The sequence below is a fragment of the Phyllostomus hastatus genome, unplaced genomic scaffold (genome assembly GCF_019186645.2).
Source record: "Phyllostomus hastatus isolate PE091 unplaced genomic scaffold, TTU_PhHast_1.1 phas_scaffold_442, whole genome shotgun sequence".
Lineage (NCBI taxonomy): Eukaryota > Metazoa > Chordata > Mammalia > Chiroptera > Phyllostomidae > Phyllostomus > Phyllostomus hastatus.
In genome coordinates, this window is record NW_025334030.1 from 5868762 (window position 1) to 5896736 (window position 27975).

At 57.2% G+C, this 27975-nt stretch overlaps 3 protein-coding genes across 15 annotated transcripts in view; 1 reads left to right on the forward strand and 2 right to left on the reverse strand.

Annotated features, from left to right (window-relative positions):
* TSC2 (TSC complex subunit 2) overlaps nt 1–9942 on the reverse strand; it is a 36084-nt gene extending 26142 nt beyond the window's left edge. For 9 of the 11 annotated variants that reach the window (XM_045820853.1, XM_045820851.1, XM_045820852.1 and 6 more), the window contains exons 1-10: nt 9792–9928; nt 9132–9298; nt 7334–7420; nt 5206–5316; nt 4129–4273; nt 2953–3070; nt 2495–2543; nt 1972–2097; nt 1515–1588; nt 286–412 (exon numbers count right to left, since the gene is read on the reverse strand). In XM_045820853.1, the coding sequence (XP_045676809.1) occupies nt 286–412; nt 1515–1588; nt 1972–2097; nt 2495–2543; nt 2953–3070; nt 4129–4273; nt 5206–5316; nt 7334–7420; nt 9132–9269 (975 nt within the window). In that variant the 5' untranslated portion in view covers nt 9270–9298; nt 9792–9928. Of the gene's footprint in view, nt 1–285; nt 413–1514; nt 1589–1971; nt 2098–2494; nt 2544–2952; nt 3071–4128; nt 4274–5205; nt 5317–7333; nt 7421–9131; nt 9299–9791 lie in introns of all 11 variants that reach the window. The other 2 variants (XM_045820854.1, XM_045820844.1) reach the window with 1 other exon arrangement.
* An 89-nt stretch (nt 9943–10031) lies between these two features.
* NTHL1 (nth like DNA glycosylase 1) lies at nt 10032–15995 on the forward strand. The gene is made up of 6 exons (XM_045820859.1): nt 10032–10187; nt 11508–11746; nt 12460–12630; nt 13584–13743; nt 15543–15648; nt 15800–15995. Exons 1-6 carry the CDS (start codon nt 10049–10051, stop codon nt 15921–15923), a joined length of 939 nt encoding a protein of 312 aa, XP_045676815.1. The 5' UTR covers nt 10032–10048; the 3' UTR covers nt 15924–15995.
* Nucleotides 15996–16752: 757 nt separating this feature from the next.
* On the reverse strand, nt 16753–27687 carry SLC9A3R2 (SLC9A3 regulator 2). 3 transcript variants are annotated; one of them, XM_045820855.1, is made up of 7 exons: nt 27305–27687; nt 24885–25085; nt 19311–19490; nt 18863–19016; nt 18742–18785; nt 18135–18197; nt 16753–17893 (listed from the first exon to the last, which is right to left on the reverse strand). In XM_045820855.1, exons 1-7 carry the CDS (start codon nt 27515–27517, stop codon nt 17735–17737), a joined length of 1014 nt encoding a protein of 337 aa, XP_045676811.1. In that variant the 5' UTR covers nt 27518–27687; the 3' UTR covers nt 16753–17734. The 3 variants fall into 3 exon arrangements, with proteins under 3 accessions (XP_045676811.1, XP_045676812.1, XP_045676814.1); XM_045820856.1 differs by lacking the exon at nt 18135–18197; XM_045820858.1 differs by lacking the exons at nt 24885–25085; nt 27305–27687 and adding an exon at nt 22022–22182.
* Between the last annotated feature and the right edge of the window lie 288 nt (nt 27688–27975).

Here is a 27975-nt window from a genome sequence, read left to right on the forward strand (position 1 = left end):
TGAGGCCGAGATTACCAAATGAAACTGTCACCAGTAAGAGTATCGCCACCCCTGGAGGGATCTTGAGTAGTTCTAATGCTAACTGAGAATATGAAATGCATAACATAACATTTGCTGGAGAATAAGTTTGTCAAATGGCTCCGAGCCTCATCTGCACTTAAAAAGCAAGTGACTAGAAATACCCTCGCCCATGCGGCAGAGCCCGGCGCATGGGCCCGTTCTGCTCAGCAGGCCAGCCTGACTTAGGTGAGTGCTCTGGCTCCCGTGTCATGAAAAATTAGTTACCTCATAAAACGATGGCAACACAGATGTTGGGGAGTTCTTGAGAGAATAGAGCCGGTGGGCTCCCCAGAGAGCCATGCCAACAAAGAAAACAGCTCCTCTTAGCAGCGGGGCATCTTCCATGTAGGCTCTGAAAGCATTCACCAGACAGACGGATGTAAGCAGGGCCCGGCCCAGCCATCTGCCCACTGCAGGGCCCGAAGACAGGCGGGGTGGGCCCCGGCTCCTGGCAGCCTCCCCAGGGGGCCCTGCACTTGCTTACAGGGCAGAAGCAAAGCTAGGGGAGGAGTGTCGGTCAGGAAACACAGAGGCTGGCAGCAACCATTCGATTCATTCGTGCCTTCACTCCATAGTCGTCGCTGCTAACCACAGAGCCATGCTGGGTGCCAGGGCACAGACGTGAAAGAGTGTTTACAGTCCAGGAGACACTGACGTGAACCAAAGAACATAAGGAAATGCCAAATGTCTACCTCAAATCACAGCTAAGAAGGGAAGCCACAGGATAGCAGAGCAAAACCTGCCTGGGTGCTCAGGGAATCAACGATGCTGCCTACATGTCAAGGAGCACTCAGCGAAACTTGACCAAAGCGGAAGGATGTTCCAGCAAGAGCAAGGGCACGTGCAGAGCCCCGTGGCAAGATGGAGGAAGTGAGAAGCCAGGGCTGGGGCAGGGCCAGACCACCCAGGCCTTGCTGCAGTGAGGAGTTTGGTTTCTAATCCTGAACGCCCTGGGGGCCACAGTAGCTTCAAGCAAAGGGTGACACAGTCAGGTCACGGGGCTGCTGTGTGGAGGAACTGACTTCAAGAGGCCAAGAGTGGGTGCAGGAGTCCAACGAGGAGGTGAGAGCCAAGGGGCTAGGGTGGAGATCCTAGGCGGGCAACTCGGAGCCACCTCCAAAGGACAGCAGTGATGGTTTGGCTGTGGGAGGTGAGGGTGAAGGCCTCATAATAGGATCAAAGGAGAACCAGCCTCACTGGACAAGATCAAAATATGGGAGGGAGGTTACAAGTTCCCTTTTGAACATTCTGATTTTATTGACAGAGGTGGGAGAGGACAGAAAATCAAGAGCATAAGCTGTGTGCTTCTGGGACAGACACCTCAAAGGCATAGGAAGCCTCCCTGTTGGCCTGTGCCAGGCAAGAGCCAAAAGAGACAGCCTCTCATGAAAGCTCTGCAGCACCTGATCCAGCCACTTCACGCTCCCCATCTGCCCCAGGCCCCGACCCCTCACCTGTCCTCCATGATGCGGCACATGTTATAGATGGCACTGTGGCCCAAGTGGGTGCCCAGAAGGTTACGCATCAGCTGGGAAACAAAACACACCATTAGATTGGCAGATTCGAGTCCCAGGGCTCCAAATCCAGCCCTGCGTGCGCGCCAGCCCTGCACACTACTGCTCCAACACCCCATGTGTCCGGCTGGCTTGCGACCACCTCCTCCCAAACAGAGAGGCCTCAGAGTTCTCAAAATGCCACCAAAACCCTGACCTCAGCTCAACTGCCTGGGAAAATGTCACTGGATGCCCCTCAGCAGGCCATTGTGTGGCCACCCTGAGAATCAGATGGCCATTCACTGAAGACAAGATGGCCCTTGTCCTGTAAAGACAAGATGGCCCTTGTCCTGTCCATGCGCCTGGCTTATAACTTCACCCAGGGAAGGATTCTCCGGGACAACAGTTCAGACCCCACCTTCCAGCACGGCTCACAGAGCTCCTTCACATTGATGGTGCGGCACAGAGTTACGATGAACAGGGGCAGGCTCTCGGCCGGCAGGCAGTTGTAGCAGACCACGGCGTCCAGCACCTGCAGGGACACCTGGTGGGGTGGAAGGAGGGGTCACATTGGCCCTGCCTAACTCCTGCCCATAGGGAAGTGACACCCCCGGCCTCCTTCCCACCCTCCTTTGGTCAGTGTCTGTCATCCCTCCTCAATGCCAAAGCAGCCTTCCCTGGAACCAAAATGGGAAGCGAGTGTCTTGGAGGCACTTCTACATTCCACGCACTGGGGTCACCTCATCCTGAACTATGACCCCACAACATAGGTCATCCAAACATCGTTACTTACAGGAAAGAGTCCAGAGGCTCAGAGAGGCCGAGCAGCTTGCCTGGGGTCACACAGCCAGTGGGGGGCAGCATGGAGCTTACCCTGAGCCCACCCGGCTTGCCCGGAAGGAGGATGACAGAAACTGCCTCTGGGAGGGGCAGCTACTAACCTCTATGTCCATGGAAGACACAGTCTGGACACACAGCAGGCAGATCATACTGTTGGAGGAAGCACAAAGTCCACTGAAAGGACATTCCCCAGAGGCTGCATGACTCCAGTTTACTTTCTAATTACTCTACAGAGTCAGTTACATGAGGGACTCATCTTCCCTAGGGCCCCACTCACCCACAGAGAGGCAAGTGCTCAGTGCTGCCCCTGCCCTCATGGATGTCACAGAGTTTTGAAAAAATGACAACAAAAATAATAAATAAAATATCAGATAATATTACATCCATCAAAAATAAAATGCTAGGTCAAGCTTTAAAATATCAGCCTAAGTAGAAGGTGGCTGTGGCCACTTCCAGTGTCTCTATTTACCCAATAGCTTTATTCACCCTGCAGAGCTGAAGTGAAAACCAAGACAGTGAGACTACGATCAGAGTAACGTTATTTGGATTCTTTTCTTACTGGACCATTGATGCAATATATTCATCGAGGTAACAGCTGTTGAATTTGACCAAGTTCACAAGCACCAGGAGGAATTCTGAGGTCAGGCCGATGTCCATCCACTGCAGGACAAACTCAGCTGGGGAGAAGGGGAGGATAGAAATGTTCTCCCTACCACTTCCTCCCAAGGAAAATGCGTCCCAGCCCACTGACTGCTGGAAACCCCGTCTCAGTCCCCGTGCAATGACAGGCAGGCCACGCATGCACGGGGTCAAGAGTGGCTCGGCTGGAGCCCGAGCAAGTCAGTATGTCATGGACTGTGGAATTCAAATTCACCAACCCGCAATGCACTGAGGGAGATCTGGGCTGAAAGGCAGCAGCAGTGCGTGTGTGCATCTGATGACCCCTGACCAGAGCCCTGACCACAACACTAGGGGTGCCAGCATCGCCATGACATCTATTTAGGAGGCAGATTTGTGGCCCCCTACCCCCAGAAAGAATCTCTTGAAGACACAAGCAACGCTTGAGTGCTGGCCAAGTAAACTTAGAAAACCTGACCATGGCTCCCTGCCAGCACCTGCCCTGGAGGCAAACCAACAGCTGAGGCCCATTTCTAGTCAACAGATCAACAAGGCGTTAGTCAGATTTACTTCTTCTACTTCCTCCCTCTTCTCCCCTCATCAGTGACATGAAATCTCAAGACTCATGGGAACCTCACACAGTCATTACAAGGAGGAAGGCCAGCAAAGGAGAGAGCTGGAGGCCAGGCCACGGCACAAAGAGAGCAAGGAGGCCGACACAGTAAGGCGGCCAGGCCCTGCAGAAACCTCAGGGCACTCTGGGTAACCTTACCTGGAGGCTACGCCTGATGGCCGGGTCAGCAGCCTACTCTCCTACAACAGAGCTCAGGTCACCTCCTGCCCACCTCAAATGCACACCTCAGCCCCACTCCCCAGGAGTTCTGAGCCAGCATGTCTGGCATGAAACCCAGGACTCTGCATTTTTAACAAGATCCCCAGGAGATTCTGGTGGCTGATTCCGGTTGCACACAGGTAAGCAGAGCTGCATGGTGCAGTGCCCTCCGCAGGCCATTCCTGCAAACTGCAGTACTCCCTCAGGGACCCAGTGGCCTTCCACATCCCAGATTAAATTTGATCACCAGGGCCAGAGAAACCTCACACCCAGTGTGGCACCCACCCAGTTCTTCTTCCAAGTAGGTAATGTGTCTCCCATTGTCCGTTAGGGCCTTGAAAACTTCCAGTCTTTCATGGAGGTCTTCGTTGGAGGGGTAATCCTTGATGACCTTGAAGAAGAGGGCCCTGAGAACACCCAAGCGGTCCCCCTGAAGACAAAACCACAAGGTCAGCAGTCCTGCCAGGATCCCCTGGCTTACTGGGCTTTGTGAGCACTGTAAAAAGTCCAGGAAGGACAACAGACTACAAGACTCCCAACTCTGGGGCCCTTTCCCCTTCCCACAGGAACGGGCTATGAGGGACGGACCGGCAACATCGAAGCAGCTTAGGGTAGGGGAGCAGATGCACTGGTCATGGGCTAACCAGTGTGTGCGGAGCACCCACTGTGTGCCCAGTTCTGAGCATGAGTGTGGGCACACAGCAGGGACAGTGCAGTTCCATTCCCACCATACTCACAGCATAGGGTGGACACATTTGTGCTCATAGAACAACGACAACAGTCTAACCACACTGAGGGTTTCAGGGCTTCTTGGGCGGCTGGGTGCAAAGGAGTAGAGTGAATGGTGGTGGCAGGGTGGGGGCGAAGAGCCTTCTGGGCAGGAACAGGGAGCAGGGGCCTAAGCAGCTCAGGAACAGCAAAGACCAGTGTGGCCAAAGGACACTGACTACAGGCAGCGGCCACGGAAGAGGGGACCGAGGTCGGCAAGAACAGCAGCCCAGTCCGTGGCTCGCTCATGCCAAGCACCGTTCTCATCATCTTGCATAAACTGCCCCATTTACTCCCTAAAACATCCCAGAGGAGGAAGGCATCATGGGCATCCCCTTTTACAGGTAAGGAGGCAGAGGCTCAGCGGGGAGCTCCAGTGACTTGCCCAGGGTCACACTGGTACAAGAGGCGATTCCAGGATGCCCACTCAGGCCATCTAGCTGCAGAGCCCCTGGGAACCACAGAGCTTGTGCCTGGTGCCCTCACCACAGACAAGAGTCCAAGTGGGATCAGCAGGAGCCGTCAGTGGGCGGCCCAACATCATCCCACACACCCATCCCAGTTCTGCCTGGGCAGAGACCCAACACTCCTTACCTGTCCCTGCACGATGGCCTTCAGGAGAGCCAGCACGGCATGCCGGGCCTCTGGTGGCCGTTCCGGTTGTAGCAGGTCTGCAACAGCCTTCCAGAGTGCTTCCACTGCATGCTGCCACCAGCAAAGAGGGGACAGAGATTAGGGTGTGCTGGCCCCTCAACTCGAGAGCAAAGGACAGACCAGGAAAACAGGGTCTTTTGACTTAGATCCTGTGCCACTAAAGCCCACATCTTGAGGATCTGTCACAGCCCACAGCAACCGTGAACCAACAAAATAGCTCCAAGCTACTTCAAAACCCTCAGCAGACCACAGGCTAAAGGAGGGAGGAGGGCATGCAGGAGAAAGCAGCTGTCCTGGCTGCCTCCAGCGATCACAGGGAGTCCGCCCTACAGCTTCCTCACTCTGGTGGAAAAATCCACTGGAATAGTCTCATAACCAGAAGTACCACAGAGGTCCCTTGACCTGCAGCCTGACTCCCTGGCTTCCCTCTCTGTAAACACACCAGCCCAGCCCTGGCTGGGCAGCTCAGTTGGTTAGAACATCATCCTGCTAAGCCAAGGTTGCAAGTTCAATCTCCAGTCAGAGCACATACAAGGAGCAACCAATAGATGCATAAATAAATAGAACAAATCAATGTTTTTCTCTCTCTCTAAAAATCAATAACAGAATTTTAAAAATGTGTTGGCCCTGACAAGTGTGACTAAGTTTGTTGGGAGTCATCCTGCAAAGTGAAAGGCCGCCAGTTCGATTCCTGGGCGAGGCACATGCCTGGGTTGCGAGTTTGGTCCCTAGTCAGGATGCATTTGAGAGGCAACCAATCTATGTTTCTCGCTCATACCAATGTTTCTCTCCCTCTTTCTCTCTCCCTCCCCCTCTCTAAAAAAGAAGTATTTTTAAAACATAAAACATAATAAAAAATTTAAAAATATATTAAACACACTAGCCCAGCCATGGACCACTCAGTACCCCACCCCTGCCCCACCTCTGCTGCCTTGCGTGACCTGCCAAGAACTCTATGCAAACTTCTGGAATTGGCCTCCTCTAAGTCCACCCAGCCCATGGGAGACCTGGCTCCCGTCCCCTACAGCTACCCAAATCAGTCTCTCTTGTCACCTTCCCTCCTCCACATCAACCATCCCAGACTCCCTTCAACCAGGGTTTTCAGACCACTTACCCTTTTCTGAGCTCTCGCTCACTCTTAGTGGCAGGACTAATATGTCTTCTAGATGATGTCTGACAATGTTCTGACCAATTCCCAATACACTAAAACTTTCACTTCCTTGGCCCTATTTACCTACTCCTGTGGATGCAACCAAAGCCTCAACAAAACAGACGCTGGGCTGGTAGACTATCCCAGCCTCTCAGGCCTCTCTGTCTATTCACATGACCAGCAGCTCATCCCCATCTCACCTTTTGGTACCTACATAGGCAACTTTATGAACACAGGTGCCTATTGTCACATTGCTCCTTGGTAATGTGCAGCTGTCATGGCTCAGACGGACTGCTGAGAATGTCTCGGTCACTCTCCCTAGCAGATCTGAACCTGTTAGGTGAGATCCGTGTCTCCCCCGCCACCCCCAGTCATTCACACAAAAGCTGTGTGAGGCCAGAGCAGAGAAGTGCTGTAATGATAACTTCCCACTCTGTCCACAGGACGTCAGGAGAGAGCCTGGAAATAGTTGGCTGAAATAAGTATGCTCTTGTCTGTAAGGCCCCTTGGAACTGCCAACCACCTCTCCCAAAAAGACAGAGACAGGTGAGCCTTGAACAGTTCTCTGTGAGACCACACTCTTCCCTGACACTCCCCTATTTTCCTTCCCCTGAATCTGTAACAACAGGACAAGTGAACGTGAACTCCTGTAAACCACTATAAACCCCTTCTCAGATCCACTAGAAAAGCCCTATTTAATCCCTTTGCTCTCCACCTCCACATATGATTGCTTCCTCTGGGTTGTGGTCAGGGCATTTCCAGAAGTTTCCCCATAACTAAGATGAAAGTTAAATCCACTAAAGTGGTGCATTATTCATTAGCAAAGTTAACTGTCAACCCTGCTCCTACAAAGAGCCAAATCAGGCTTCTGAACAGCTCACGTGCATCCTTCCAGTAGCCCAACCGAGACAGACCTACCTCTTCAAACTTCTTCGTTTTTGCGACTTCAGAGATCTGGCCTATCACACGAATGCGATTGTTGAGGCCACATTCAACACTCAGTTCCTGGAGAAGGTAAAAGAAGGAAAAGGGGCCTGTGCTCAGGCCACAGGTCTCCTTAACTGCCAATCATTGACCACCCTAAGAACGGTACTTGTATTTCCCACTCTGGAGACTGGTAGCAGACCTTTCTGAAAGCAGTTACCAGTTTATTACTCTATTCCATTGAGTAAGAACAGACTTTTTCCTCATCACTGCATTACTTTTTTTATTTTTTAAAGATTTTATTTACTTATTTTTAGAGGGGAAATGAAAGAGAAAGGGAGAGAAACATCAATGTCTGGTGGCCTCCTGTGCGCCCCCTGCTGAGGACCTGGCCCACAACCCAGGCAAGTGCCCTGACTGGGAATTGGACCGCAACCCTTTGTTTTGCAGGCCCATGCTCAATCCACTGAGCTACACCAGCCAGGACATCCATTATTTTTGTGTGTGATAACATTTACATCACATGAAGCTCACCATTTTAAACCATATAATTTATTTTTTGGCATATTTACATTGCTTGTAACCACCTCCATAATTACAGAACATTTTCATGACCTCAAAAGGAAGCTTCACCCTGGCTGGTGTGGCTCAGTGGACTGAGCGCCGTCCTGCAAACTGAAAGGTCGCCAGTTTGATTCCCAGTTAGGGCAAATGCCCAGGTGGCACACGAGAGGCAACCAACTGATGTTTCTCTCCCTCTCTTTCTCCTTCCCCTCCCCTCTCTCAAAAAGTAAATAAATAAAATCTTAAAAAAAAAAAGGAAACCTCATACCCTTTACCAGTCACTTCCCATTGCTTTCTCCACGGGGGGGCGGGGGGGGGGGTGGCGGGGATGGGGGGGCCCTGGCAAACGCTTTCTGTCTCGCGGGTTTTCCTATTGTCAACGTTTCATATCAATGGAATCACACACTATGTGGGCCTTTGTGATTGGTTTTTCTCTCATAGCAGGTTTTCAATGTCCATCCATGTTGCAACATTCCTTTTTTGACGAGTAATACTCCTTCACATGGATGCACCATATTTTATTTATAGCTGACCCTTGAACAGTGTGGATGTGAACCATGAGGGTCCACTTACAAATGGATTTAAAAAACATGCATTTAAGGAGGCTTGACTTGAGGTGGTGAACACACAATACAATGTACAGATGATGTATTACAGAATTGTACACCTGAAACTTATATATTAACAGATAAATTCAATTAAAAAATAAAATTAAAGCAAACTGAGTGTAAGTGGACCTGTGCAGTTCAAGTATGTGTTGTTCAAGGGGAAACTCACCAGCTGATGAACATACATCTTGGCTGTTTCTGAACGGGACACTATCAAAGTGCAAAACCTAGACATCTATTCATAGGCAAAGCATGGTGTCAGGAGTGTGGTAGGGGAATTCAAACAAAGACAAAAAATGCACAGGGACTCACAAGTTAATGGTATGCACCTGTCCATAAACCTAATCACCTGTGGAGGCCATGGAATTCAGTTCTCACGTCGTAAAACAGGTTTCCTTGCATCAACATCTAAAAACTAACTCATGTGCAGAACCAAGTCACCAAGATTCTGATTTCCTGAATCTCCGGAAAAGCTATGTAAGCCTCCGGGATATTGGGGACAGCAACCCCATGCAGACTGTTCCAGCAACCCATCTCCCACAGCACCTGTTGACAAATCAAACCCAGCCTTCCTCGCACCTCCCAGAGGCCAGCAGGGAAGATACAGGCAGCTCACTCACTTTCAGGATTTCCGCTGTGATGACAAACTCCGTCTGTTTGCCCTCTGCAGACCTGGGATTTGGTCTTGGAGTTCCCAGTCCCAAAAGAATCTTGAACTTCTCCTTCAAGCCTGAATCTTTGCTTGTTGGCTTGGCCATGGTGGGCAGGGACGCACCCAGGGACTCCTCTGTGCGGAGGAAACAGGCATAGAGATCTCAGAAACAACTCCACACAGCTGCCTTGCGGACCTACAGCCACCACGGAACCATAGTTCTCTGATGGGCACCTTTCCTCCCACGGGCCCTGGGGAGAACTCAACCGCAGCCACATTGTCCTGGCCAAAAATAAACCTGGGAAACGCCAGGCAGCCGCCCCTGAGCCAGTGCATAGGGTGAGGGAAGGGAATTAGGGGTGAAGGTACAGTAGCCGCAGGGCCCAGGAAGCCTTGACGTTAAACATCTCGCTCCTTCACATGTGAAGGACTCTCGCGGGGGCCCGGAAGCAGGGACCTCCTTTCACCCGCCATACTTAAAACGACGGAGTGCCCAGAGCTCCACAGTCAGGCTAAGGTGGGCGCGGCCTAGACTCGGACCCGGGACACTGCAGGGTTCGCCCCGCCGCATCACCGAGTAGGCCAGGCGTGGCTGCCTCCCCTCAGCCCCATCAGGGTCGCACCACACCTCGGTCTGGGCCTGCACTAGCTGTCGGGGGGCCGCAAGCCACTCACTCAGGGCCGCGGGCGCTGCGCGCCGGACCGTCCGGGCGCAGAGCGGGGAGCACACCCCCAGGGCCGCAGGCCGCCGCCGGAAGTACGCACTTGCGCAGCAGACAGTTCACGGCCGCCGCAAAGCTTGCTGGAAGTCGTAGTTCTGAGCTTCCCTTGTCGGAAAGACCGGGTGAGTGTTGAGTCACATGACAGGCCGCGAAGATCTCTGGGATGTGTAGTCCGCAGTTCAGCATGAACTACGTGAGCATGAGGATGGTGACCCGCAGCCAAAGCCGGGGACCTGGGGCTGGGCCCCCGGGGAGTGGGGAGGAGGCCGCGACGATCCAAAGGGGAGGAGAGGCGTCTGCAGGTAGCGCCAAGATCGGGCTGGGGAAAGAAAGGAGAGGAGGGAGGGCAAGAGACTGGGGGCTGGGGTCCCGGGGTGCCCACGAGGGCTCTGAGGCACGCGGGCTAGGACCCAGACGCCAGACGCTGGGGACCTGGCAGCAGCGAGGCAGTTCCTCGTCACCAAGTTCAGTTGCGTTCCCACCTAGCGCCGTATTCCCAAGAGGAAGGGACAGGGTCCACAGGGGCTAGTCCCGGGCACTCACACCTCCTCACAGCCTTGTCCTGAACAGGGACGTTTTCCCCACCACACTAGCCTGCCCTGGGATGTTCCACTTGTGCCAAGCTATCTGTGGGGCAGACTGGCCCTCTTCTCATAGCTGCTTACCTCTTGGAGAGGTCAGGGGCCCAGGATACCCCTAGCCAGAAGTCCTCTCCCCTCTGAGAGAAAACAAGAAGGGGCATGGCCTTTGTTATGTTTAACCTGTAGTCGTTCAGGACTTACTGGGTGCCTACCACGGGCCTGAGCTGGGAAGGAGACTGACAGGGCCTCAGCAGCTTGTCCTATGATGACGTCTGCAGGATTGGACAGACAGGAATTCCCATAAGCACCCAAGAACCCCAGGGGTAGTCCAGGAAAGGAGACCCACTAGGACAGAAGCATGATGGGAGGAACTCGTGCGTGGGGGGGGGGGGGGGGGCTGGTGCAGGTGGCAAGTCAAGCCGGGTAGGAAGGAGCCTCAATGCCAGGACAGAGTTTGGAGTTCATTATGAGTACAAAGAAAAACCAATTAAGTTTTGTTTGCTTTTTAAGGGAGAGAGGGGGAAGGGAGAAAGAAAGGGAGAGAAACATTAATGGGTGGCTGTCCTCACACACACACACACACACCCCCAACTGGGTACCTGCCCACAACCCAGGCATGTGCCCTGACTGGGAATAGAACCATTGACTATTTGGTTCACAGGTCAGCATTCAATCCATTAAGCCACACCAGCCGGGGTCAATGAAGATTTTTAATCAGGAATTGACACAAATTTTGGTCTTACAAAATTCTGTCTGACAGTGTGGAGACTAGATTAGGGAGCATAATGGTGGAGGCTATTACCAGAGTTCTGGTGTGTTAACTTGGACTTGGTGGGTGTGGGAGTAGGGGGGAGGCGGGCAGTGGCACAAGGAAGGCTAACCTTCACTGGAGTGCATGCTACAGAGCACAGAGCACCCCCAGGTGTAGTAGATGATGGACGCTTCTTAAAGGAAAGAATAAGAGCTGAGAGAGCGGGTAGGGAAACACTTTATCCTTACCTGTGTCCCTCACTGAAAGAACCGAGTGGCATGTTTTTGCAGAAGGAAGGAAAAGCTACCACCCTGTGAAGCGTCAACGGAAGGCCCAACGCCTGAATGTAGCCTACGAGGCCTCGGATGGTGAGAAAGGAGAGGGGACCAAGCCACTCAAGGCGCCAAGCTGGGAGCCTCAGGACTGGCAGCAGCAGCTGGCAAACATCCGCACCATGCGGAGTGGGAAGGATGCACCTGTGGACCAGCTGGGGGCTGAGCACTGCTATGATCCCAGAGTACCCCCAAAGGTAGGCAGGGGCCCAGTCTGCCTGGTGACCCCCTTCTGAACAAGATGCTTGTCTCCTTTCAGGCCTGTGGCAGGGCACCTGACAGCCGACAGCTCTTGGCTGATACCACCCTGAGATGCACACCTGAGGCCCAGAGCACTGGGCAAACTCGTTTGCCTTACCATGGCCACTCAGCAGGCCAGGTGTACCTGTGGCATGGGGCCTGGTGCTCTGACTGCTACCAGCACGGTGCTGGGTCATAAGGGGCATTCAGTAAGTTTGCTGATAGAGAAAGAAGTTTTTGCACTTCCCTGGCCTGGAGCCCAGTCCTTTGACCAGCGTGATTCTAATCCCAGCTCTGCCGCCACTGACTTAGGTACATGCTCTTTGGGCCTCAGTTTGCTTCTTTGTCACGTGGGTGGTAGCATCATTCACACAGCAGTGACTGTACAGCTAATGGCTGCTGCACTGACATTGTGCCAGGTGCAAGCCTATGTGTTGTAATGATTCATTAAGCCTCACAGTGATTCTGAGAAACAGGTGCTATCATTGTCCCCATGTTATAGATGAAAAGTAGGCCCAGGCCAAACTCTACACGCCTCCCCCACATTGGCCAGGGCGGGTGGAAGGCTGACAGCCCATACATTCCCAGGTAGGTAAAGGGCTTGGCTGGGCCTGGCCCATAGTGAGCACCCAGGACCCACCACCATTCTCATCCCTGTCACTGAGAGCAGGTGCGGAGGTACCAGGTGCTGCTGTCATTGATGCTCTCCAGCCAGACCAAAGATCAGGTGACAGCAGGTGCCATGAAGCGGCTACAGGCCCGGGGCCTGACAGTGGACAGCATCCTGCAGACAGACGACATCACACTGGGCAGACTCATCTACCCTGTGGGCTTCTGGAGGGTGAGCCTAGCCTGTGGTGAACGTGGCTGGGGTTGCCCCTGGCCTGGAAAAGACATCAAGTGGCTGGGGCTGGGGGGCTGGGGGGGGCAGCTGTCGGGGTACAGGAGACCAGGTTAGACATTTCTGACATTTCTGGCCACAGGTGTCCAGATGGATGTGAGTTCTCACTGGAGCCCCCCGCCCCTCTGAGCAGCCCACAGTGGGCCAGGCAATGGGGCCTCCAGTCTAGGCCCTGGCGCTCCTTGGCCTTTCCTGTTTGTAGCCCACCCCTTCCTTCCTCCACCTCCCCGCCCAGCTGCCCGGCCCTTCCTTTCCTCACTGAGCCTGCCCACCCACCGTTCCCTTTGTTTACTCTAAGCCTCCCTGGAGTGTGTCACCCCTTCCCTTCCAGAGTCCCAAGAGGCCACAGCACAGTTTTTTAGGTGGGCAGATCTGGTGTAAGTAGCCGGTGGGTGTGGCTGCTTCCTTTAGGCAGTGGTGTGGGTTGCAGTGTGTCAGATGGGTTTTAAATAGCCCTTTCTGCTCAGGCACAGGATGGGAACCACCCAGCTGGCCTGGCGGCTAGCAGGGAACCCCAGGCTCCAGCCTTCCTTCCTGAAGGCCCAGGTGCTGCTGAACCCAGCTCCTGGCGTGGCTGGCCTTGCTTAGCCTGCCTGGCCTCTGGGGGTAATAAAGGGGCAGGAGGAACCCAAGCTGGACCCCACAGGCAGGTTACTGGCCCAGACAGGTGGGAGGGAGGGGTGCTTGCCTACACTGAGCCACCCTCAAGCTGCCTGCTGCCTTTGGTTCATTCTTACTTTGTGGGGGGACAGGAGCAAGTAGGTGCCTCTGAGTATGTCCTGGGCAGGTGACAAGCAGCTTTAGGCACCTGTGGTTCCTCTTTGGCCTTGTCCTTCCAGGTTGGACCTACCTTCTACCTCCAGGATTAACACCCCCTTCTCCCTATCTCTCAGAACAAGGTGAAGTACATCAAGCAGACCAGCGCCATCCTGCAGCAGCACTATGATGGGGACATCCCCACCTCTGTGGCAGAGCTGGTGGCACTGCCAGGTGTCGGGCCCAAAATGGCACACTTGGCCATGGCTGTGGCCTGGGGTACTGTGTCAGGCATCGGTGAGTGGCATGTCCCCACGAGGAGAGTGGGGCCAGCTCTCAACTTACTGACCGCTCTCAGGGTTCCCCACAGCCCGTGACCTGTGATCCCAGCTCGGGTCTCATCTATAACTCAGCCCAAAGGGTCAGAAGGTGTTCCCAGCACTGAGCTAGGCCTGTCTTGCCCTGAGATGAGTACCAATGGCAGGAGCTCCCATTTGCTGAGCACCTACTTTGTGCTGGTCTCTGGTGATGGACTCAGGGACAGACTTGGGGTCTGTGCTACCTGAGGAAGAGAGACGTTGCACAGTCCTTACTGGTGGGGTAGAACCATGATGGGGTATGCACCTGGGAAGACTTCCTGAGGAAGTGATAACTCAGCCCAGAACTGAAGTGCGGGGGGCTGGGGGGACAGGGTGTGGGGGCCATGAGGATGAAGTGTGTTCCAGGCAGGAGAACAGCATCTGCAAAGTCACGAGGTGGTAGAGAGGGCCAGAGGCAGGGGGCTCTGGGATGAGTGTGGGCAGATTGTGGTGGCATTGTGAAGGCAGGAGGACCCGGGGAGAGGAGGCATGGGGAGGAGGAGCTGGGGTGGAGGAGCCCCTTGCCGGAATCCCTTCCTAGATCCAGGCCGGGCATCCCAGCATCAGAGGATCGTGTGTGGAGACAGACCCTGGGTCAGGTGCAGCAGCTGTTTTCTAAGGCTTTGCCCAGAGTTAGGGCTTCTGAGGCCCTAGCAGCAGGCCCAGCCAACCCAGAAACCAAGGCATGACCTGCGACCTCTCTGCTCCCCAACCCCATGGCTTCTCTGGGAAGCATACAGGGGGAGCTTGGAGGGGGTGGGGACACCCCCAGCTCCTGCAGCTTGTGAAGCCTGCCCCCTGGGGTGGGAGCCTTTTTCTAGCCCTGCCTGTGAGTAGAAGGGCAGCTAGGGGTGGCAGCCCCAGAGAGCCAGAACCAGGTCAAGGAGGGGCTAGGGCCATTGCAAGGAGGGACACAGCCTCCTCAGACTAGGGCTCCTGAATATGCCAGCCTCTCAGCAGATACTTGAGCTTATCTAGGCGGCTGTCCTTAGCTGCTCTTTTCCAGGAGTGGTCTGACCCATCTGTGGTGAAGGGCCCCCTGCCTGCTGCCTGACAGGACAGGGCTTTGGGGATAGCAGACACAGCAGACATGAACATCAGAGTGTCATCCTTTCTGGCTGTGGGCCCTGTCACCTGTAGAGAGACCCTAGGAAGAGTAGGATTTGCCTCTCAGGGGCTTCCTTAGAAGCCCCTTCAATGAAAAAGCTGATCCCAGCTCTGCCACCCCACCTGGGTGACCTTGGGCAAGGCATGTGACCTCTCTGAGCTTTGGCCAAAAAGCAGGGGAAGCAGTTGTCCTCCTGGACCAGCCCACAGGAGGTATGGTGTGGTGTGACCCTAGGCTGGGCCTCTGGGTGACAGCACAGTCACCTCCATGGTCCAGGTGGATGACAGCCACAGCTGGCCTGGCTGTGCATCCCACTGTGTCCTTTACAGGTGTTGCCTCTGCAGGCAATGGCCTCACACTGGCACCCACTGTTCCCTGCACCCCAAATGAGGGCCCAAGTCCTCTGGGTTCTGGCTACAGCCCCTGTCCAGTAATGGGGGTGGCCTGGTGACCCACTGTCATGTCTGTAGCCAGTACTGCGCAGTTCTGGGCCCTCCTCAGACACTCCATGTGGAGGCCAGGGAGACTCAGGGCCCCCCCCCCCAACCTGGGCTAAAGGTGGGGCCATGGGCAGGAAAGGGCTGGTCTGCTAGCATGCCCCACATTCACTCTGCCCTGTCTCCCAGCAGCAGTGGACACACATGTGCACAGAATTGCCAACCGACTTGGGTGGACCAAGAAGACAACCAAGTCCCCAGAGGAGACCCGTGCAGCCCTGGAGGAGTGGTTGCCCAGGTGCTATCACAGGGGCAAGATGGGTCTCCCCTCCCTCCCTCCTCCTTCTCTCCCTCTCCCTCTCCCTCCCTCCCCCTCCCTCCCTCCCTCCCTCTCCCTCTCTCTCTCTCTCTCTCTCTCTCTCTGCACTCACTCATTCTCACCCCCACAGGGATGTGTGGAGAGAGATTAACGGACTCTTGGTGGGCTTTGGCCAGCAGATCTGTCTGCCTATCCGACCACGATGCCAGGCCTGCCTCAACCAGGCCCTGTGCCCAGCAGCACGGGGACTCTGAAGGCCATGTCTGTTCTGTGACTTTGCTGGAGAGCTGTAGCCTGTTCATAATAAAGTTTGGGGGTTTGCAATAGTAGGGCACCTTCTGCCCTTGGTAGAAGGTGCGTGGGCTTTGTGTTACATGTCTGGAGTGGGGCTGTCTGGGAGGCCAGGATGTGCACGTGACAATCGGGGCTGCGTACACTGCGGGCGGGGGTGCAGGAGCCCAGACTGAAGAAGCAGATCATGCAAGCCAGCTGTAGCCTGCCGCTGGGAAGCCTGCTGGGGACGCTGGGGACCTAGGCTTCCTCCCTCCCTCAGCAGCTGGCCGGGGGCCCAGAAACAGCCCCTTTCCTGAACTTGGTGCCCCCTGAGAGCCTCGCCTCTACCAGGAGGCCCCACCCCCAGGGCTTACAGAGCCACTGGGCCTCCAGAACACCAGGAGGCCCAGGCGCTGTGTCACAGAGCACCAGGCCTGACCTTTGTGTACCTGCTGGGGGGTTGGGGGTCGCCCTGTATCATGGGGTGTCAAGGGCCCAGAAAGCTTCATGGGAGGTGCCGGCGAAGGAGCTGGGCCTCACCAGGCAGAAAAGGTGGCCAAGGGCCTCAGCACCAGAGGGTGAGAGGAGGGCAGGGCTCCCAAGTGGGCTGGGGGAGGGACGAGGGAGCTGGAACTGAAAGGGGTTTGGGTTTAGCTACCAGGTAGATGGATTCAGGAAGGGGAAGTTTAAGAATAAGACCCAGTTTTCAGCAGCTGAGACTTGGGGAGGGGGAGGCCAGGCTGCTGTCTTCTTACCTGGACCACCATCCCCCACCCCTGAGGGCTCAGGAAGGACAGAGGCAACCAAGGGTCCAAGGAAGGCCTGTTTATTCAAGGGTGCAGGTGCGCTATGGCTTACAGGGCTGATGCCAATGTCAGATTTCAGGGCAGTCTGGGGCTGCACTCGGGGAGGGCTTTGGGCAGGAGCTGAGCTCAAAGACTGGAGTCGCTCCTGGGGTAGCATCTTGCACAGCCACGCTCCCCAAGCTTGGGGGAGGTGGTGCAGGACATGGGGCCTGTCCAGAAGCTGCCCTCATCAGGGACAGGAAGCCTCCATCCTTGGGCCCCTCAGAGAACCCAGGCCCTGCGCCCTAGATCCCTGGTGTGGTGGGGACATAGAGAGCCTGGTCTAGTGAACCCCCATACCACAGAAGGCAAAGATGGAGCTCAGGGAAAGCTCTTAACAGCCACATCTGGCCTCCCCAGCTTCACCTGAAGCCCCCTCAAACAGCTTGCCCACCCCCTCTCGGTCCCAGGAAGTCCCAGGGATTCCCACCCAGGATGGCTCCTGCCCAGGAGGGGGTGGGGGAGGAAATGGTTTGTAGAGAAAGGTTTGTTTTATTGCAATTATTTAGAGAGCACGTCCTGGTGGGGGTGGGGGCTCTGGTATTAAGTGGAAACATGTGTCGAGCTGGAGCTCTTTTTGGAAAAAAAGCAAAACCACAAATTCCTTTAAATCAGCAGGCCCAGGCAGAGCAGCAAGGGCCTGGCCCCTAGGGTCACACCGCCACCCCTCCCTTTCTCAATGTCTCTCTCACATACTGGGGGCTCCCTCTCCCTAGTCTTGCTGCCACGTTCCCTCAGCACCCACGGTAAGGGGCTCTGGACAGGGACTCACTGAGACGTGGGTAGGTTCCTGGGTGGTGGTGGGACCACCATGGCTTCTGGGAGTGAGGATGCACCTCCTCCAGTCCACTGAGGCTTGGGGAACTCTTGGTCTGGACCCAAGGGGCGAGACCCAAAGTCCATGCAGGGAGGAGGCCCAGGTCCAGCAAATGGGTGGGGAGGGAGACTCAGAAGTTGCTGAAGATCTCACGCTTCCGATTCCAGTCCATCTGCGGTGCCCGCTTGTTGACCCGGGTGGCTCTTGCCTTCTCCTTGGCCTCAGCCGCCGTGGGGCTCAGGTGGAGGCCACTCTCCTGAAACGGGTCGTGCTTCCAGGTGCTGCCGTCCTGAGGGCAGGCAGATGGCCAGAGTGAGCCCTGGACCCGAGCCCCCAAACCTGGATCCTCCCCAAGGAGCTCACACTAGAGGCCACCTGGTGGGGCTGAGGCAGCGAGCCCAGGAAGGCTTCCTGGAGGCAGTGGCCCCACTGCCCAAGTAGAAAGTTCCACAAACACCCACCCTAAAGGCCTCTCTGGCCCACCCCCAAAAGTGTAAGCACAGCAGAGGAGGTGGGTGGACGTTCGCTACCTCATTGTCCTTGTCTAAGCCAGGTAGATCGCTTCGGGACGAACACGCTGAGCCACCATTGAGCTGGGAAACCAAGGGCAAGGTGTAGCTTCAGGGGCCCTGCCCAGAGTCACTGGTATACACACATGCACACACACAAGCACGTGCCAGAGCTGCATTTGTTCCTCCAGCAGTAGGCACCAGGCCTCCACGCTCCAAGCCCATTGTAGGCAGGACTCTGGGCACTAAACAGTGAACAGGCAGGTGGCCCACCCCTGGCCAACTCACAACAGGGAGGGGCAGTTTTGATGCACAAATCATCCATGAGCATCACCTGGGACAGAGCCAGGGACAGCTTCCTGAGGACAGACTGAGACTCCAGGTGACCAGGAGGTGCTGAACAGAGAGAGCAGCAGGGGCAGCAGCCCCGGGCTGCAGGTGCCTGCCTGCCTGCCGTGTGGGGCTGGGGCATGGCTGGCTCAGGACAGAACCCATAGAGGGCATTAAAGCAGGGAGTGTCGGGGCCAGATTGGGTGTCACAGCCTTGAAAATACAGAGAGGTGGGGGGTTCTGTCAGGCCTGGGGACCCCAGAGGTGCCCCTGTGGCCTCCTGGACCAACCCTCTCACCTGGGCAGGGCTGGTCCCATTGGTGACTGGTGATGGCAGTGGACCTGTGGAGACAGTGTGTCAGTGGCTGCCCAGCCCCCCTCACTCCACCCCACCCCAGGCCCCCAGGGCAGCAGCCCACCTTCCACATGCTCCTCGGTGGGCGTGACCCGCAGCCTCTTGAAGTGTTCGTCTGTTTCAGGGTCCACTACCAGTAGCCGGGCCTCATCCTCCCGTGCCTTGATGCTGGCGACCACCTCTGCGTGGCGCAGCCCCTCCACATTCTGCCCATTCACCTGCCGCCAGCAGCATGGGGACAGCACTGCCTGAGGGCAGGCCCCCACCAGCCCCCCAGGCTGCCTGGCCAGGTGTGGCATCAAATATTCATCAATGTTGTCACCAGCCGCGGCGGCAAGAGGAATGCCAGCTCAAGTTCCCAGAAACTCCCCTCCTCCCAGGGAGGACCTGGGGCCCAGACACAGACAGGGGATACAGGCACAGACATGCAGACAGGGGCACAAGCACAGATATACATGCAGGGGGCAACGCACACAGGGCACCTGACACCCCGAAGCCTCGGTGATGGGTACCTCGATGAGTCGATCCTGGGCACGGAGGCCAGAGTGGGCGGCGGGCGAGCCTGGGTCAACCGAGCGAATGTACTGTCCTGGCCGGGACTTGTCACTGTGCAGGTTGAACCCGTAGCCCTGGGGGCCCTTTACCAGGTGGCAGAGCCTGGGGCGAAGCTCCCTTGCAGGCCCATTGACATCCTGCAGAACACGGGACTCGGGTCAGGCTTCGGCTCTGATCTCTCACCCTCAGAGGCCACTGACACCACCCCAAGGCCTCTGCACCCCCCACCCCCATGCAGCACAGCCACGGTTGTGGGCAGCAACCACCAAGGAGCACAGCCTCTCACTGGGCATCAGCCCCTGCCCAGTGGCAGAGACAAACACTGTGCACCCACACCCGGGGGCCCCATTTGGCTGCCTGTCACTGACTTCCAGCCCTGACATCTTGGGCAAAGCCTAGCTTCCAATCCCCACAGTGGCTTCTGATGGGCCAGGGCCTTAGAGATGTTGGGAAAATCAACAGGCTCAAGGATCAACAGCGCTGAGCACAAGGCCCAGGGTCCTTAGAGAGGCCAGGCGAGAGCAGCTGCCACTCATCTAGATATGGAGGATGGCTGTCCTTGTGGGCCCTGCCTGCCAGCAGCCCCCTCCCTTCCTCCCTCCCTCCCTCCCTCCAGAGCGTGGGGCTCGTGGAGTCCCGGGCTTGGGCAGTTTTGTTTTCTCTCCCATAGGGCTGGCAGCAGTGCTACTGTGTTTGCTTTCACATTCCAGAGCGAGCTGGAGCCACCCCCATCTCCACCCCAACCCTCACCAGAGACAGAGGGATGCCGGGCCGGGGCTGCAGCAGGAGCCCAGTAAGAGGGCCGAGGGTGGGGCCTGCCCTCCTGCCCTCCCTTCTGAGACACAGAGGCCTACGGTGCCCTGCGGGTCCCCCATCGACATCCCAGGGCCCTGTCATGCTTTACCTCTGGCATCCTGCAGTAGGGCTCTGGGCCAGGGAGCTGCGCCGGCAGGGGCTGGGCCCCAGGACCCCCACCCAGCAGGGGCCTGGGGCAGCCAGTGACCACGGTACTGAGTGGCCAGCGGCTACTGGTGCTCAATTAAACATGGCGGTGGCCGGAGTGAGCAGGCAGGCGGCAGCTCAGGTTTCCCGGGACGCTCAGGGCTCAGGTGCGTGTGCGGGTGAGTGTTGGGGTGGGAATGCTCACCAGGCCCCCCCTTTACAGGTGGTAGAGGGACCTTAGGCCAGGCTGGGGTGGCACTGAAGGGAGTCCCCTCGGCCCTCAGGGGAGGTTTCCAGGCCCTGGGCCCCGCCCCCACTGCAGCCCAGGCCCCCTCCTGGACCACTCCAGCCTCCAGGCCTGAAACCTGGTTCCAAACCCCAAATCTGACTGTGAATATTCTGCCTGCCAGTTGGCGGCCACCCAGCTGTGGGAGCAAGAGTGTCCTTCCTCACAGAGTGGGTTCCCACCTGTTGGGAAAACCTCCTTCCTGTCCAGCCCGTGCCCCTCTTCTCTAACCCCCAAAGCCTGCTCAGAACTCCCTGGGGACCCCTGCCGCAGGCTACCATCTGGCCCCATAACCCCAAGAACTCCAGGGACAGAACTGCTGCCCTTCAGTTCCCTGGGGACGGGGCTGAGCAGCATGGTCTGAACTGGGGAAGATGTGAGCCCCCAAATTCTCCACAGCCTCGCTATACAGGCTCATGTCCTCTCCCAGACAAACCTGGAGGTGCAGGTGTGCAGCTCTGAGGAGGGCCCACACCTCCCCAGAGGCCCCGTCAGGCACATGGGCCCCCATGGCTGACTGGGACAGAGCTGATCTGGGGCCAGGGCCGCACATGGAACTGGGAAGCATGACATAACCAAACCTGGAATGTGGACATGGGCCCAGGTAGCAGAGGTACAGCCCATGGTCAGAGACAAGACATCCAAACACATGCTCACAAACATGCTACAGGACACACAAGGCGACCCACACCTGTGACGGGACAGCCTGGTGGTACGGGTTGTGGCCTCTTCCCACGTCCTCCACAGTAACCTTCAGGGCAGGGGCTGTCAAGGTCCCAAACGGGAAAAGGACTGGGGGGGTATCGACTTAGGGGGCATCCCAGGCCACGAGGCCAGGCTGAAGTCACATCCGGGTTCGGAACCACACTGGCCTCAACCCAACACAGCTGCCTCTCATCACACAAGCCCTGAGGTTTCTCTGTCTAGCCTAAATCCTCCTCACAAGAGCCCAGGTTCCATGGAGCACCAAACCTCGCGCTATACCCTTAAGCCGAGGGGCTGCGGTGCAGCAACCCAGCAGGGAGGCCCTGCAGGAGGGCGGGCAACAGTGGGTTTGGAGGGGGCGCCGGCGCATTGCTCGAATTCCTCACTCCCTGCCCTGGCTCGGCGCACTTCCTGCCACCTCCCAGCCAGGCCCTCAGGCTCCCACGGCTCCCACGGCTCCCAGCAGGGCGGTCCCAGAGCTGGACAAGCCCTGTCCTCCCAGCCGTGCCTTTAACTGGATAAAGAGGCTGGCATGGGGTACCCCGGGAGCCAGGCTGTGCCCCCCGCAGATGGTGACTCACCAGCCTTGGCAGAGAAAGGCCCCGTTGTCGTTCAGGGTCCAGCCTGCTCACACCAGGGTCCCCTCTCCTGACCCTGGGGTACACAGGCTAAACTAGCTGTTAGGATTCTCACTGCCCACCCTGCCCACCCTCCTGGAGTCCCGCCCCACCTAACCTGCACAAGTCCTAGGGATGGGCTCCGTGGAGGGGCTCCTGGGACTGGGGCAGGTGGTGTGGAACTCCAGGAGTGCGCCATGGAGGCAAGACAGAAGTGGCGGACAGTGAGCATCCACCTGGAGTGGCCTGAGCTCTCTGGCCGGCCCAGGCTGCCACCTCATTTATCCACCTCCCACTGAGACCCAGGCTCCCCAGGGACAGGTGGGGTCATGGGGCTGAGTCACTCAGGGGAACAGGGTGGTGGCTGAGCACAGCCCCCCTTACTGAGGCTCCAGCCTGGCGTGCCACCCCCCTTCCCACTGACTAGGTTTCCGTCCCAAGAAGGGAAGGAAATTGCTGCAAGGCCCTGCCCTGCTCCCAGGCCCCAGGGCTGGGGAGACATGGAAGCAAGGGAGAACCCAGGCCCCAGGATGGAGAACAGATCTGCAGAAGATCGCAGGGCAGCAGCAGGAGCAAAGAGCCCCAGAAACCCGATGGTAGAACAAGGTCCTGTGCCAAGCAGTCACCCCCTGCAGGACTCTCGCTACCTCACTCACTCTCACCCCGCAAGGACCCTCACAACCAGAGGCTGGGGGCACAGGCTTCTCGTAAGGAAAGAAGGGGCCCAGGGTCTATTAGTGCCCCATCGGGCACTGCTAGTTGCTAGCTGCCCTGGCTCTATCTGGGGCCTGCCCCCTACCCCCACTATCAGCCCCTGTCTGGCCAGGGGCTGAGTCACCACCTACAAGGCCCTGACAGTCCTTTAAGGGAGGGGCTGGCCACACCAGTGTCCTCCCCCGGTCTCCCCCTCTCCTCTCAGCCCCAGAACAGGAGGAACTGAGTCTGAGAAGACATAAGGGGCCCTCTGCCCTGCACGAAAGCAAAGCACACACATCCTGCCCTGTCTCTCCTGTCCCCTCGGAGCACAGCCCTGCGAGCGTCATCCCCCACCAAGGCCCAGCACCTCCTTCTGAGGCTCTGAACTCAACCAAACAAAACTGGGGGTCTCTGTCTTCTGGGCCTCCCCTGACCTTCTGGGGTCCCAGGCCGCAGGCCAGCCCCAACCCTAGAGAAATCTGTCGTTCAGGCCTCACTCTGTTTCTCTAAAAATACACCCACAGGAAGCCCCCTCCCAGGGCTTCCTGCAGCCCCAGAGACTTAAATAGCAGAGGGGGAAGGCTCCACCCAAGGACAAGGTGGGTCACCCCATCCTGATGATAAGGCCTGAGGGTGAAGTTTTCCACAGGAAGGTGAACACTGGCATTTGTGTCCAAATCAATGGACAAATGCCTGGGGGGAAGGGCGCAGCCTGGCAGGGGTGCAGGACGCCCAGGAAGGAGGGAGGCTCCCAACCTCAGGCTCGGTGGGAGCCCAGCCAGCTAACCATCCCAGGACCCCCCAAGATCACAGATCTGAACCTAACATCCCCTAGTCTGGCCTTCAGTGGCCCCAGAGCAAAATGCAAACTACAGGGCCTGGCACCTCGGCCATGAGACCATCCCCCTCCTTTTAGAACAAAAAGCTCAGGCCAGTGCTCCAGGTCACAGGCACGGCACAGCACAGCACAGGATAAGGCAGACGGCACAGGTCAAGGTAGACGTTGGGATCCCCTGCACACCCAGAAACTTCAGATCTCACACCCCAGGAACCCCTGGGCTTGAATCCCCTAAAGGGATTTATTTTTCTTTAAAAATAAAAAAGGGATCCCAGACAGGTGAGGCTCAGGCATTGGTTAGGCATCATCCCTCAAAATGAAGGTTAGGCATCATCCCGTTCAATCTCAGGTCAGGGAATGTGCCTGGGTTGTGGGTTTGTGTGAGAGGCAACCAATCATTGTTTCTCTCACGCATTGATACTGCTCTCCCTCTTTCTCCCCTCCTTTCCCTCTCTCTAAAAATAAATAAGTAAATAAATTATTTTAAACATAAAAAAGGGAGAAAGGGCATGACAGACAATACCATGGGACCTTCAGGAGGGAGGAACGAGCAGGCCCAGGCTCTTCCTCCTGGCCTCCAGGTGCTTCCCAGGTGGGGTCACCTCCCCCAAGGGACACCCCCCTAAGCCAGGGTCCCCAACCCCTGACCAGTACTGGCCTGCGGCTTGTTAGGAACCGGGCCGAACAGCAAAAGGTGAGCAAACAGCAAAAGGTGAGCAAACAGCAAAAGGTGAGCGGCAGGTGAGCGACCAAAGCTTCACTCTCATTACCACTTGAGCTATGCTTCCTGTCCCCCACTCCCCAGGGAAAAACTGTGTTCCATGAAACCTGTCTCTGATGCCAAAAAGCTTGGGGACCGCTGCCCTGGAACCGCCCCCCACCCCGTGAGTTCTTTTCCAGCTCTCCAGCCTTGGGGAAGAGATGGGGGAGGTGCCCCAACCCCACAGACCATCAGATGAGGACTCGGCTCCTCAGCTGCCCCCAGCCCTACACTGCCCACAGAGCAGGACCAGCCCCCATTCCCCAAGGCCTTCAAAGAACAAGCAGACAGACACAAGGGCAGAGCCACAGACAGACAGACAGACACCAGATAGAGGCAAAGAGCTGGACATCCCAGCAGCCCCTCCCTGGGCTGGGTTCCTCAGTCCCCAGAAAGGGGAGGGAGCCTCGTCAGAGTGGCCCCTCGCTAGATCAGGTGGCTCCGAGCATTCTGGAAGAGGGCCAGGGGCTGAGGACCAGGCTGCCCTGATCCTAACCAGCTTAAAACAGACTGAGGACGGAAAGAATGTAGCCAAGAGGGTAGTCACCGGGGGCAAAGAAAGGCCCTGAGAGGCGGAAGAGTCTGAGAGAGTGACTTCTGGAGGTGACCAGAAACAGACTGCTATCAAGAGGCCAAGATGGTTCTAGAAAAAGCCAGGGTGGTCCCTGTGGGCCGAATCTGCCATACCTTCTGGCCATCCTTGGAGCCAAGGCTGCCTGCATGCGTCCAGACCGGCTTTGGCTCCCAGAGGTCATGGGCGGGTGGAAGACCTTGCTGGGCCATCTCCTCAGTGCAGGTCAGCTGCCGTCGGCGCAGCTCCTCGTCAGTCTCCTTGTCTACCACCAGCAGCCGGGTCTGCCCTTCCACAGCCTTGATCCTCTGCACCACCTGGGACAGGCAGGTGGGAGTGGGTCAGCAGCCAGCTCTCTGGGCAGCACATGGACAGTGGCACTGCTCAAGGATGGCCTACTAGGAGTGGGTGGCAGGACCAAGGGGCCTGTCGGCTCCACCCCTTACCCCCAGGCTCCAGCAGTCCCTCCCTCCTCTGCTGGGTCTCCTGATACTGGGGCCCAGGCTGCAAGAGGTGCAGTGTGGTCCCAAGGCTTTGCCTCAGCCCAAGCTCTTCTCCAATAGATGCAGGTATGCATCTGTCTGTTCCAGGGTCTGTCTCTCAGTCTGGGTTTGAGAGAGACAGCATCTCCTGGCTGTCTGTCTGGGCGTGTCTTGTGTCCATTTCTGTCCTTCTCAGTGGTAGAGCATGGAAGTCTAAACCCCTGCATCTAGGCCGTCCGTTCCTGTCCCCCCGCCCCCTGATCACAGGCCCATTCTTGCTGGACCTGCAGAAGGAGAAAGCCCTGGGTTCTTGGCAAGGCACCTACTCAGGAACCACACATGAAGCAGGATTCAAACCCAGCAGGCGGAGGCGGGAGGGGCAGGATCGCCTGTGGGACAAGTGTGGCATGTGGCCATCTGCACGCCTATGCAGGTGCCTATGGAGTGTCTGGAGCATATGGGTGGTCATAGGGCATGCATGCCAGGGTGTGCCTTGCAGGAAGAAGGAGCAACTGCCCACTTGGCTCTGGGGTAGAAAGGGTAACGTCCTCATCCCCACCCCAAAGCCCGGGGGAAGGCAAATGAGAGGCCCCCATCAGCTGCTTGGCAAAAACTGTCAATAGAGAGGAGGGTCTGAGCCAGCCCCATGTTTTCCCCAGTGCTCCTCCGCCCCTCCTTTCTCCCTGAGCAGCAGGACCCCCGCACCTGACTGCTTCCCAACTGCGGTACCCAAAGGAGTCACTCAACATTTCCAACATCAGTTTTCTCATCTGTGAGATGGGAGCTGCAATTGCACGCCCTCCCTTCCAGGGCAGTGAGAGGGTCCCATGGGGTCCCATGTGTGAAGTTCTTAGACCACCACCCAGAGGCCTAGGACAAACAGGGCAAGAGTGGCAGCGACTGTTACACAGTGGCTAGGTGCCAGGCCTGCCGGCCCCTCCCTGTGCCCTGTCAAGCCAAGTCCTCTGGCCCTGACGCCCACCTTCCTTCAGTAAACAGTCTTATCAGGTTGACATTCTGGGTGGAAGGCGGGAGAGCAGACAGATGGATGGACGAGGCCCAGAAGTTCTGCTCCCGGGCCAGCCAAGGACCAATATATATTAATCTCTAGGCCCCAGGGCTGGACACCCAAACAGGTCATGGATGTGCAGGTGCTGTGAAGACAGAGGAACCTGAGCACGAATGGCTGTACCCAAGCCAGGTGAGTCACAGGCCAGCCAGTGGGAGATGGACACCCCCAGGGGTCAGAACCTGTGTAGACAAGGTACACTGCCCTCCCTCTGGCCTTTATCTCCAGCTGCAGGAGGCAGGGACTTCGGCCTGGTGACCCCGGCAAGACAGCGCAGCCTCCCAGGAGAGGAATGTATGGCAACCAGCAGTAATTCCCACTGGTACCCAGACACCATCACCAGGATGCCCACGAGAACACGGGCTCCCGACACATACTGACGACTACACACAAGCAGACTGGTCAACACACAAGCCTGGACACACACATACACAGTGCAGCTCACACACATCCAGGAGTACAGATCTGTCCACACACACACACACACACACACCTGGGGTGCAAACCAGTACATTCACATGCACAGTCCAGCCCACACACACTCACTCATGCAGGCACGCAAAAGGGCGCCCTTACTGTAACACATAATGCGCACATGGGTGACCCCCAGAGGGACCTGCACACTCACATACATACACAGTTGTGTACACGTGCGCATGTACACACATAGAAAGCACCCAGGGCACCCCCTCCACGGAGACCTCCCCAGAGTGCCCCGCAGCTCTATACTTGGCACACTGAGGCCAGAGCAAGCCTGAAGATCGAGAGATGAGCTGAGGAGCCGCAGTGCGGGCTCCTCCCTGCCAGGATTTCCCTCCGCGGTGCAGGACTGACTGAGCTTGGTGGGAGGGTGCTAGGAAGGAGGTCGGCAGCAGTTGCCTCCGTGGCTACGTCCCCCACCTCCCAGAGCAGGGGGCACACGGGCCCTGGTGCGACCCCCTTCTGGCCCCGAGCACAGTGCTGAGGCCTGGGCGCAGGCACCCACCTGGTGATGCGTTTCGCCCTCCACGTTGACGCCGTTGACCTCGACTAGGCGGTCCCCGGCGCGCAGCTCGGCCGCCTCGGCCGGGGAGCCTGGCTCCACGCGGCGAATGAACTGCCCGCGGCGACCCTTTTCGCCGTGCAGGTGGAAGCCGTAGCCGTGCTCGCCACGCACCAGGCAGCACAGGCGCGGCCGCAGCGGCTCTGGAGTGGCCATGGCGCCGGCTACCCACCAGCCGGCCACGGGCTGGCCACGGCACTCACAGCCACCCCCAGCAAGCAGGGGCACGGGGTGACGCTGGAGACCCAGGGGCGATTCCCGCGGCTCCGCTCCGCGGCTCCAACCCGGCTCCCGTCGTCGCCTCGGGCTTGAGCTGGAGCTCCGGCGGTGACACCGCCCCCGCACCGCCCCTTCCCCGCCCCCTCCGCCCCCGCCCAGTGTCCAAGCCATCCTGGCCTCGCCCCTGTCTCGGCACCGCGCCAACTCTGGGGAGCCCAGGGGAAGGCTGCGAGGACAGAGGGTTCCAAATCACTGTGACCCCCTGTTTGCCCCCCACTCTGGGCAGCCTCGTTCCCGTCAACACCTTTGTTTCCTATTCCAGGAACATTTATTGAGCACCTACTGCATGCAGGGCACTGCACCAAGACAGGCTCTTGAGGTGGGAGAGGGATAGA